Raw genomic sequence first — 12,376 nt, 5'->3', positions numbered from 1 at the left:
CCTCTTGTTTCACGGACTAGCAGCAGCAGGTGCACCGTGCAGCGCACGTACTTTCATCTCATAAGTCACCTGACCTGCATGGCCAAACGTCCGCTGAGCAGAAATCAGCTCTCAAAGTCTCAGTTTGACCGTTACTGTGTTAGTTAAAAAATGTAAACTGGCCCTAAATCAGTTGATCAGCTGTCATCATTGATTGACAACATTTCTCATTTCTTGTGTTGACGAACTTGACCAACTACCTATCAGATCTGGGGTGGCCACAGGGGTGGCCAATGAGCTTTCAGGGGTGGGCCACCCCCTAGAATCGCCACTGCCTAAGTGAACTTGCGCCCTGCACTTCAGACCATGCGCTTAGATTGTTAAAATAGTTTTTTTTTTTTTTTTTTTTTTGAAAAAAGGTATCTTCTGCTCACTTAGGTTGCCTTTATTTGATCTAAAATACAGTGAAAATATTATTACAATTTAAAATAACTGTTTTCTATGCGAATATATGTTAAAATGTAATTTATTACATAGGAATAAATTACATAACTTGCAATAAATTCAGCCTTGGTGAGCAGAAGAGACTTCTTTCAGAAAACATTAAAATAAATCTTAATAATTCCAAACTTGTGGTTTAACATCAAAGCTGGCTAAAGGACACTCTCAGTACTCCTATCAGCTCATAACATCTAAAGCCCATTTCCTGCATGTAGTGTTTACATATTACAATTTTTGCAAGCACTGATGACCAACAAAGATTATTATGAGAGGGAAACCCACCGATATGGTGGTTAGCCACAAATAAGGAAGTATTAGGAAATAAATCCAAAATCCTGATGGACAAATCAGTAACTGTGGTTTTCAACCAAAAAATGCAAGTAAGTTGATCCCATAATTCCCTGTGGTTTCCTTGTGAGGGATGTGGCTCTACCTGGCTCAGGTATCAGGGTTGGGCCCGATATAAGTCGATGCAGATGGGAAACGTGCACAATCCTGGGAAGAAACTGCTTTTCTCCTCTCTTCACAAACAAGGTGAGCCGACAGCAACATCATTTTACAGCAACCATATAATGTTTAACAGCAATGCTTTGAAAATCTAAACTCCTTTGAAGATATAGAGGATTTTTCTCTTTGAAATGCAGACTTTCACCTGTATGGTGGGTTAACTGGCAAATTTGACTTGATTTTACTGCGTTGTACTGTAACACAGGTCCATATTCATTAATGATTTACTAAAGCTAAATTAACATTAATGTGTAGGTTGCGTTCAGTTTTTGGTTTTTCTTCTCTATATGCAACCCATAAAGTTTATGAATGGTTGCTTGTTGTATTCAGAGGTGATGATTTTACAGCATCTGTCATAATTTTAAATGCTTTTTCGACAACACAAAAAGCTTTTTTATGTTCACACTTAATATGTTAATGACGTCCAAGGGTCAAGGCTGGAGAAATAAGGATAAGTGTGTTGGGAAAACCCGGCCTCTGCTGCTGATAAGGCTTCTCGTATAAGCACTACCAGTTTGTGATTTTTTGTCTCATTGTACAGTAGAGACACTGGGATATCATGCGGTTCAGCGTCTTGTTCTTCGTCGTCCTCCTGGGCTTCCTCTACCTCACACTGGCTCAAGGTAAACGCCACAAGTGATGATGATGATGATAAGTGAAGCTGTTAAGCTTGTGTTTTAAATAATCAGGTTGATTTTTGAGGTTGCAATGTATAGAGTTTAAGAAAACATACCGGATCTCATTGCATTATGCTTTATTTGTTATTGCATCATCTTTAGTGTGCACTTATGAGATTCAGAACAACAACAAATAAATGAATTTCAAACTCAAATAGTAATTTTGCCTTTTCAAATTCATTCTATAAAACAACAACATCTTATTTAATGGTGCAGCAATCAATGTTAAAATGCATGATTTTAAATGTTAATTAAAATCACTCATGCAATGTAAAGTCTGTTTTCTGTCATGTTTAGCATAATTGTCATAAGTTTTAGTGATATTGCATATAATGTGTCTTTTTGGAAACAACAACTAAATGATTATATTACTCCTATTGTTCCACTCCTGATTAGTAAAATAAAAACAACTAATAATTGAATAAATATAAAAGAAATAATACAAATGAAGTACTGGTGATATACGTCAAACATTTGTGTTTTCTTTGCTGTGCATATTTTGAAGAATTATTTACACTGTAAGAAAATGATATGATCAAAAATGTATGATAACGTGTTTTTACATGGCTTTAACTCATCAAAATAAGTGAAGCAATTCAACTTTTTTAGAAGTTATACAAGATTCAACACATTTAAGGCAGTTTAATGTAATTTAAGTTGTAATGGCTTAAAAATTCAAGTTGATTGTACTTAAAAAGCTTAAGCTAGCAATCATCCGGGAGATCACTCTTACATGATAATTATATAGTGACATTTATAGTTTTATGAGACAGTGACACTAAATCATCCATTGGTAAAGGACTGTAAAACAGTTCTGTTATGTTGTGTATCTCTGTCTGTAGGCTCGTATGAGGACTGCTGCCTGCGGTACGCTAAGAGAGTTAAACAGTCCATGAGGAACAGAGTGACCAGCTACAGAAAACAACAGCAGGACGGAGGCTGCAACATCCCTGCTATTGTGTAAGCAACATAGCCTATATATGACTTTTTAGACTGTGTGCAAAAAGTAAAACTTTAAAGATATTATATTTTGCATGTCCATTTATCACTTCTTATTACATGGCTTGGTTGAATTCTAATGTAGAATGCGGTGTGTTATTTCTTGTTATTACATGGCTTGGCTGAATTCCAATGTAGAATGCGGTCTGTTATTTCTCGATAACAGACCGCTGCGAGCTATAACAGACCGTTGCCATGAAAAACAGCGCGTTGCTATGGACGCGGAACGGACTATTTTCTTTGGCGGAATCAATACAATCGTTTTTAAAACTATAAACTCCTTTTTAAATCAATAATTTGTGTCAAATTAATTATTTATTTTGTAGGTAGCCATGTAATAAGCGGGATAATGTATAGAGAGGCGGTCGTTATAGCGAATAACAAGCCCTTCAGGCTGTCAAGACCCCTCCGCTTCGCGTCGGGGTCTCGTTCAGCCTGTCGGGCTTGTTATTCGCTATAACGACCGCCTCTCTATACATTATCCCTTACTTATACTATAGGGCTGTTGAATGCTTGAATCTGATTGGTTGACGAACGTTCTAAGTAAGGTGTGCATTATTTTCAGGGAAACGCACAGCTAAAGTAGTTCCAGGCAGGTCTTGACCGCATTACAGCTCCATATCACTTCGCGTAGTTAACTGGATACAATTCAAAACAAGAAAAAAACATTTAGCCCCATGCGCTTGATCTGCAATTTTCAATGTCTAGCTTCACAATCAATGGAAAAATGCAGTTTAATTTTAATAAATAAAGTATATAGTCTTAGGCTATCTATAATCAATAGAAAATTAAACTGAATAGGCTAAATAAATGGATAGTCCTGCAGCACGGATTTTTATTGCAGATAATATAACAAATAAATAATTATTGATAGGCCTACTTGTTAAAATGTCTTTGTGTTTCATTTATTTGGCTAGTGTAGCCTACTGTCATCTGTCAATAATAGAAAAATGAATGAACAAATTAATTAAAACGAATTAAATTAATAAATAAATAATAATATTGACGCACATGCTTTTCTGTCTCATTATTGCAACATCTCTCTCTAATAACTGCATTAATAACTGCATAAAGCCGGCCGGGGACACACTTTAAGGCCGGTTATGAATGTAATTTGATACGTATGACTGATCATGCCCAAACGCGTGTTCAGCGCGTTCAGTCTGTGTTCAAAGTCGGTGTTTAAAATCTGCTGCATGTGTCAGCTAGTCGTGTGTCCCAGCATTAGTCTGTTATCAGTGGCTCAGACCTCCGTTACTAACTCTAAAATGACGTTTTGGAATTAGCAACGGAGGCATTGGTTTAGATGCGTAAGAAATTAGTCCTACATACAAGAGCGTTTTAATGACAACAACTTTACAAACGTCTTGAAATACATAATCCGAACAATGTTTCGAAGTGTGGTAACTGTAGTAGGCTATAGGCCTAAGCGGAATAATTGACTTCAGGCCGTTGAATTATTAGAAAAATAATGCACACCCGAGGTGAACGGCCACTCCGCTTCGTGTCGTGACCGCATTACCACCTCGGGTGTGCATTAGCCTATTTTTCTAATAATTCAACGGCCTGTCGTCAATTATTCCTTACTTAATGCAATGTTCTCCCTGCAGCTTCACACTGAGACACGGCCGTGTGTTTTGCGCTGATCCCAGAGAGAAATGGGTCAAGGAAATCATGCAGAGGGTGGACAGACAGGAATCATTCTCACCCAAGAAGGTGAGTATAAAATGTATATGTTTATTTTCCTTAGCATTTATAATCACCTATTGACTTTAATACTCCTGCATAGTGAAAAAATAATTTTATTTGAATATTTTTAAGGCAAGATACTACAGGCAAAATAAATTCGCTGGTCAATTTTGAGCTATTTTGCTTGCATAACATGTCCATAACATGTAACAAACATCCAAAGTGTACATTTATGTATTATTATTTTGTTACACTTTATTTGCGTCTGTACAAATCTCCACGTCAGAAGCACTAACTGTACATACACTAAACTTTACAGTTTTATTCCTATCTATATTTGAAAGTTTTTCTATATTGAGAGGGTGTTGTTTATCATTTGCCTGATTTATATATTTTATTTCTTAAAAAATATAGCGAAAAAGTCTGCCTTTTGACTATTTTTTTATTTATGTTGCAATAAATTATAAATATTATGTAAATGTATGCAAATTAGGGCATATTTAATTAGATAATGCATCATTTGTCTTAATGTACTGTGATTAACTCTTTCCCCGACAACATTTTTTTTTGTAAAAGTTGGCAGATAGCCAGCATTTTTGATAATTTTCACAAAACTTTCATGGCCCTTATATTTTGTTGTAGGAATTTCTGAACGTGCAATATATCAAAAGAAAGAAGAGAGCCTCTGTAAAAATGAAAAAAAAAGTTTCACTCTACCTTCATGCATGTGGATAAGTTTAATTTAAAAAAAGCATAATTGGAAAATGGAGAAAGCAGAAGATGGAAAATTCCGTCATTGGCAGAGAAGAGTTGTCTAAGAAAAGCCGGAAAATTCTGTCAATGGCAGGGAAGTGTTGTCTCATAGAAAATGGAAAATTCCATCAATGGTGGGGAAGCGTCTCAAAAAAGCCTGAAAATTCTGTCCATCATGGCGGATAAAGAGTTAATCAACTAGGGAATACGTGTTGATATCTATCAATCGGTTCAAAGTTTTACCCTATTCACCTGTGGTGTCTTGCCTTAAATGTACAAACATTCCATGTATAGCCCAGTCATAAAAATGGCATCCATAATAATTATAAAATATTAACTTTGTCAAAGGAATATGTTTGAAATGTAATGAATTATTTTTCTTTTGATATACAGAATGTAAGAGGCTAAACAAACAAGCCAGAGGACAGAGGAGGGAAAGCTGCCCGAGTGTCTCGGCCAATCACATTCTTTCTTTGAGCTCCGGCTCTCCGAGTGCATATTTCAGCATGGATTGACTGGTGTTCTTAGTACTTCCTGTGGTATCAGGTGGTATTTCCTGTTTCCAGACCTTTGTCGCTTCACTGACGGACTGCTGGTTTAATGCTCAGAATGGGAGATGGCCATTGTTTCCCCTTTTCCACACGCTGCTGTAACCCTCACTTCCAGGCTCTCTTACAAAACCTTGTGAGCTGCCTTGATGTCTACTTTTAAGTGCATAGGAAGCAACTCAATCAGCGCTCAGTTAGTGCTCCTCATGTAAACCGCACAGGAGACTTACAATTCGCCATTGCATGTTGCTAAGCTAACAATACAATAATCTAATAACCATAAAGTATATTTGAATTCCTTTCGCGATGTATGTAGTATATGATGCTTGCTATGTAGGCAGCTTACTAGGTTTTAGAACAGAGCTTAATTGTACAGGGTCATATTAAGCTATTGTATCATGAACTTTCACTTTGCACACTTTGACTGACCGCTTTTTGCCCCACAGTATCTATGATAAACAGTCAGTGTGATAAAATATTAGACAATAATTAGCCATAAATGTGGGTGGGAAGGTTTTGCAAGCAACACAGATAACCCTTCTATTTCCTTATGAGTTTATTATATAGCTGACGCACCGACAAGTAATTTTGGAGTTTGTACGGTATTATAATGCATTGTAAATTATGATTTGTTATTGTGCTTTAATGCAATAAGCTTAAGTGATTATTTCATAGTTAGCCTATTGATAAAATGAATGTTCATAGATCTCATTTATTTTCTTAAATCTCTTTACTCTGTGTATTTCAGTGAGGTTTTATACTAGAGTTTATTATTTAAGTGGTAATGTTTTTCACATTTCATATTCACTTTAACACTCAATCCAGTGAGAAAGTATCTTTATAGAGGACGTGATGCAATGTCACGAGCTCTTTGTGTTCCTGATAAAATATTCTTTACACTGCAGATTTTTGCTCATATATGACAAATAAAATGTTCTAAAATAACTGGATTTATCCTTTTTTTTACATGATGCACGTCGATAATTGTGAGGTTAACTGAGTATTTAAGTATCAGATGGTTCTCCTAAAATCCCTTAGAAGACACAAATGAGTAATAGTTGTCAAACTAAGAGTATAGAGCTAGAAAATGAATGTAGATCAGTTGATCTTAAGATAATTTGATTCATAGAAAGATCTCTGAATTTTGATTGCAGATTAACTAAAATCTGACATGTTTTGAGATTCACTTCTTAAAGATTAGACATGACAGACAGTAATGACAGTAATAATCCATTTCAGAAGAACACATGAAATAGTTTTAATTGTGTTGTAACCTACTTTCACTTTCCCGCGAAACAAAAGACACGTTGTGCAATATAACAGGGTCAATAAAAAGCCAGAGAATTACAGCTTATGGCTCTTGTGAAACAGATTGTTAAATTTACTTTCTAAAGGTCAACTTTTACATGGTATCGGATGATACTTTTATATGTAGGGGTGAATGATGACACTTTTTCCCATCGAGAAACTTAAATATCCCAATCGACCTGAATTCACCCCTACTGGATAATTGTCATAAATAAATCTTTCCGAATCTGTTTTTGGGGGTCTTTTACATGCAAACTTACAACTGTTTAAAGGTTCTTTAAATAATACAATGGTATACCATCAATTTCCCAAAAACAAAGTGCCATGCTATTGTTTTCTTAGTGAAGGATGTGTCAGATTCCCCCATGCAACCATCACTTTCTTGTCATGGCTAATAGCAAACGCTTTAGACACGCTGTCTGAATATCCGCCTGTCCTGCAGGTTCCAGCGTGCTGCTGTTTTCCCGAAGCTCTCGTTTCACGTGTAACATGTGAAGTCCCGTTTCTGCACCTTTACGCCAGTTTTCCTCTCTCTTCCTCGTTGGTGGTGATAAAGGCTGAGGCATGTCTGCTCAGATAACATCTTAGCAAGTGTCTTCAGAAATTGGCTTCCTCTGTGATAAATTGTTTCCAGTCGGTACAGTTCATTCTGCCTTCGAGCAAAACATATCCCGCAGCAAAGTTGGATTTCTATACATCAAATGCGCAAATGGAGGTTGTAAAATGTAATTTTCCATGGTAATGATATGACTGAGTGATGAAGATAGTTATCTTTATCGTTCAAAAGCCTGAAGACTCAAGCGTTACACAGGTGCATCACTACAGCCAACTTTTTTACCAATCCTCCAAAAATGATCTTATGATATTCACAGAAATGACACAGTCAGTTCAGTGAATCAACAATATACAACATGAATAGCTATAAATTCACGAATCATGAACAAATTAGCCTACTTTTATCAACTGGTTCCTTTTAGTGAGTCAAAAATCATTCCGTGCAACCAGCGTAGACACATTCATAAAAAAAAATTACGGTTCTTTTTAGTGAATCTATTGGTGTGTTCGTGAATCGTGTTAAGTGTATCTATTGATGTGAACAGTTATGCCAATGTTGCCCCACAACTGTTTGGTTACAAACATTCTTCAAAATATCTTCCTTTTTGTTCAACAGAACAAATCATTTATACAGGTTTGGAACGACTTGAGGGTGAGTAGCCTAAATGATGACAGAATATTCATTTTTGGGTGAACTATCACTTAACAACATACTACTATCAGTTCAATTTACGAACAAATGTCTCACTTTTTTTGTGAGTTCATTTCATTTCATTTCATTTCATTTCATTTTTATTTATCTCGAACAATCAGCAAAACAAAATTTTAAAACCACAAAATACAACACAAACTGTCAGAATTTAATAACAAAAAAACAGAGGTGGACGAAGTACACAACTTCCTTACTTGAGTGAAAGTAGATACTACTGGTCAAATATTACTCCGTTACAAGTAAAAGTTGACCTATTTTTACTTAAGTAAAAGTACAGAAGTACCCGTTTTTAAAAGTACTTAAGTATCAAAAGTAAAAAGTAAATGTCAATGCATTGTTTTATTATTGTTGCATTGTTGTATGCAATACTTAAAGTACCGTATGCCTCTGAATCTATGCCTGCATACCTACCCTCTTGTCAATATCACATTTATTTCTAGAACACAGTTCCAGTAGTGGGATTGAATGTGAGATTGAATAAGTCACTCAATAACGTCCACAATGGTTTCGGACACCCAAATGGCTGTTCCCTCAAATAGTGCCCTATTTAAAGTTTTTTGGCTTTTAGTATGAATATGTTAGCTTTACTGTTATCTATAAGCTAGTGTGCTCCAAAAAAAGTGACAAAATTCGCATTTAGAAAACCAAACCCAACGTTGAAAATTAAAATCAGGTTTATGTCAGAATCCAATGTCAGATTGACGCTGATCTCCAACGTTGGACAGACGTTGTATTGTGGTTGAAAATGAAAATCGGGTTGACGTCAGAAACCAACATCAGTCGGGTTCTGACGTCAACCCGACTTTCATTTTCAATCAATATCCAACGTCAATCTGATGCAGGGTTCTGACGTCAACCCGACTTTCATTTCCAACCAAGATGCAACCCCTGCAACCAAAATCATCCACTGACTGATGTTATTTTCTACTCAAGGACCTTGACAGATTTGTAGTGGAGTAAAAAGTACGATATTTGTCTTTCAAATGTAGTGAAGTTAAAGTAAAAAGTTTCCAGAAAAAATAATACCCAAGTAAAGTACAGATACTCAAAAAGTGTACTTAAGTACAGTACTCAAGTAAATGTACTTTTTTACTGTCCACCTCTGCAAAAAAACAAAACAAAAATAAAATAAAAATATAAAAGGATTAGTTCGAGAAGGAGCAGGCGGAAGCAAATAGCTTATTTAATCCTGCCCCTTATTTCACAAAATAATATTATTACAACTTAAATAGATATGCAAATACCGCATATCGCAGTTAAATACCGCAGTTAAAGCATTAATTGCAACAAGCGAAGTCCTGTTCGCAAAAAAAAAAAAAAAAGATTCTAATGAGCAGGTTGTTTTAGTAAATCAACAACATAGGCGTACAACAAGGCGACTAGAGTCCAGTTCACTAACAAATTACTTTTATGAGCCGGTTCATTTTAGTGAGTCGAATAACATTCACAACCACTGTAGTTGGTTAAAAAAATATCTTTTTAGTGAATCAGACATATACAATGCGACTAGGCTAATCCAATACACGGACAAATGACTCTTAGTCAGATCTCATAAGGAATCCCTCAAAAAGACGAGGTTTGACTCAGCTTGACAAACCGAACTGCAATTCATCTTTACTTTCACAGATGTCCGTTTTGAGCAGAACATGAACACTGAGTTCTGTCCTTTTTAGGTGTAAACCAACCTTTTTCAAACCTTTTGCCAGCCAAAAACATTGATTTTTACAATAATATATACAATAATAATACTAAAGGCCTATTGAAAAGTGTGTGTCTTATGTCACTGCATGCATACTTTGAGAGAGAGAGAGTGTTTATTATTCGACATCTTCCTTTAAGTATATTCTGCCCAAACCTGCAGGTATTCGGGGCCTCGGGGAACTTTATTATCAGGGATTAATGCATAAAAACCAATTCAGGTGTGCAACAACATCCTTTCAGAGCTGATAATGCAGAATATTAGGAAAGCAAACAGTGTTGAAATATGTGGGTCAGGTTAAATATTTAGGTCACAAATGCAAAACCATCATTCAATGCTCAATTTGTGTTTAATGTGTTTCCATTGTTTTTTAATCCGAGACAACTGTTATTGTTGCTATTGGTGGTTTCGGCAACGCATGCATATCTTAGAGGGATTAGATTTCCTCTTCAAAGAGATTTTATTTAATGTGACTCAGTTCCGAACATGTTGGAGCCCGGCTTTAACATGCAGGAATACACAAGCACTTTACCTCATGCCAACTATGAGGAAAACATATTTATAGGTCTTACACAAAACTTTAATTTACATTAATGCATTTGGCAGACGCTTTTATCCAAACCAACTTACACTCACCTAAAGGATTATTAGGAACACCATACTAATACTGTGTTTGACCCCCTTTCGCCTTCAGAACTGCCTTAATTCTATGTGGCATTGATTCAACAAGGTGCTGAAAGCATTCTTTAGAAATGTTGGCCCATATTGATAGGATAGCATCTTGCAGTTGATGGAGATTTGTGGGATGCACATCCAGGGCATGAAGCTCCCGTTCCACCACATCCCAAAGATGCTCTATTGGGTTGAGATCTGGTGACTGTAGGGGCCATTTTAGTACAGTGAACTCATTGTCATGTTCAAGAAACCAATTTGAAATGATTCGAGCTTTGTGACATGGTGCATTATCTTGCTGGAAGTAGCCATCAGAGGATGGGTACATGGTGGTCATAAAGGGATGGACATGGTCAGAAACAATGCTCAGGTAGGCCGTGGCATTTAAACGATGCCCATTTGGCACTAAGGGGCATAAAGTGTGCCAAGAAAACATCCCCCACACCATTACACCACCACCACCAGCCTGCACAGTGGTAACAAGGCATGATGGATCCATGTTCTCATTCTGTTTACGCCAAATTCTGACTCTACCATCTGAATGTCTCAACAGAAATCGAGACTCTTCAGACCAGGCAACATTTTTCCAGTCTTCAACTGTCCAATTTTGGTGAGCTCGTGCAAATTGTAGCCTCTTTTTCCTATTTGTAGTGGAGATGAGTGGTACCCGGCAGGGTCTTCTGCTGTTGTAGCCCATCTGCCTCAAGGTTGTGCGTGTTGTGGCTTCACAAATGCTTTGCTGCATACCTCGGTTGTAACGAGTGGTTATTTCAGTCAAAGTTGCTCTTCTATCAGCTTGAATCAGTCGGCCCATTCTCCTCTGACCTCTAGCATCAACAAGGCATTTTCGCCCACAGGACTGCCGCATTCTGGATGTTTTTCCCTTTTCACACCATTCTTTGTAAACCCTAGAAATGTTTGTGCGTGAAAATCCCAGTAACTGAGCAGATTGCGAAATACTCAGACCGGCCCGTCTGGCACCAACAACCATGCCACGCTCAAAATTGCTTAAATCACCTTCGTTTCCCATTCTGACATTCAGTTTGGAGTTCAGGAGATTGTCTTGACCAGGACCACACCCCTAAATGCATTGAAGCAACTGCCATGTGATTGGTTGATTAGATAATTGCATTAATGAGAAATTGAACAGATGTACCTAATAATCCTTTAGGTGAGTGTATATTGCACACAAGCAAATATTGTGGTTAGCATTGTGGTTTAATTCTTATTTAAAGGGAAGAACTCAATGTGTGCGAGTGGAAGGTATTCTGACTCAATGAAAGTGGTTAAGGGAATCCCCCAAGGATCTGTACTGGGGCCATTATTATTGACTAAATATATAAATGGTCTTGATGTTAACAATAAAAAACGCAAAGTTTCACTTTTTATGCTGACGAAACTGTCATCTATTGCTCTGCTCCTACAAAAAAGAAAAAAAAGCTCTGGGTGAGTTACAATCTGTTTTTGATATTAAAGGAGAACTCCGGTTAATTTTAACATTGAGCTAATTTTTTTGTAAATTTGGAGTGCTGTCAGTACAGAGAACAACGACAAAAAACGGTGTTGCCTACACCGTGTTATGCTCTTTTTAAAATTTGCACCCTGTTGACTTAAATGGGGCAAGTTTTAAACCAGCTTTTAGCCTCTTAACATCCTTGATGAAAAAAAAAAAAAGAATAAAAGCATTTGCCAAATGCATAAATGTAACTGGATTCAAAATATACATATTATCAGTTCATGCATTCCTAGGGAATTGAACCCAAGACATTGGTGTTGA

At 36.6% G+C, this 12,376-nt stretch overlaps 1 protein-coding gene across 2 annotated transcripts; it reads left to right on the top strand.

The window, feature by feature from the left end:
- Positions 1-956: 956 nt before the first annotated feature.
- On the top strand, positions 957-6,598 carry ccl25a (chemokine (C-C motif) ligand 25a). Of its 2 annotated transcripts, none has more exons than XM_081374387.1 (5): positions 957-1,014; positions 1,529-1,610; positions 2,507-2,624; positions 4,274-4,379; positions 5,499-6,598. In XM_081374387.1, exons 2-5 carry the CDS (start codon positions 1,547-1,549, stop codon positions 5,511-5,513), a joined length of 303 nt encoding a protein of 100 aa, XP_081230513.1. In that variant the 5' UTR covers positions 957-1,014; positions 1,529-1,546; the 3' UTR covers positions 5,514-6,598. The 2 variants fall into 2 exon arrangements, with proteins under 2 accessions (XP_081230513.1, XP_081230514.1); XM_081374388.1 differs by having other exon boundaries at positions 4,274-4,392.
- The last annotated feature ends 5,778 nt before the right edge of the window (positions 6,599-12,376 follow it).

The sequence above is a fragment of the Scardinius erythrophthalmus genome (genome assembly GCF_964197995.2).
Source record: "Scardinius erythrophthalmus genome assembly, chromosome: 9".
Lineage (NCBI taxonomy): Eukaryota > Metazoa > Chordata > Actinopteri > Cypriniformes > Leuciscidae > Scardinius > Scardinius erythrophthalmus.
The sequence above is the reverse complement of the archived record's forward strand: the minus strand, read 5'-3'. Positions and strand labels throughout refer to the sequence as shown.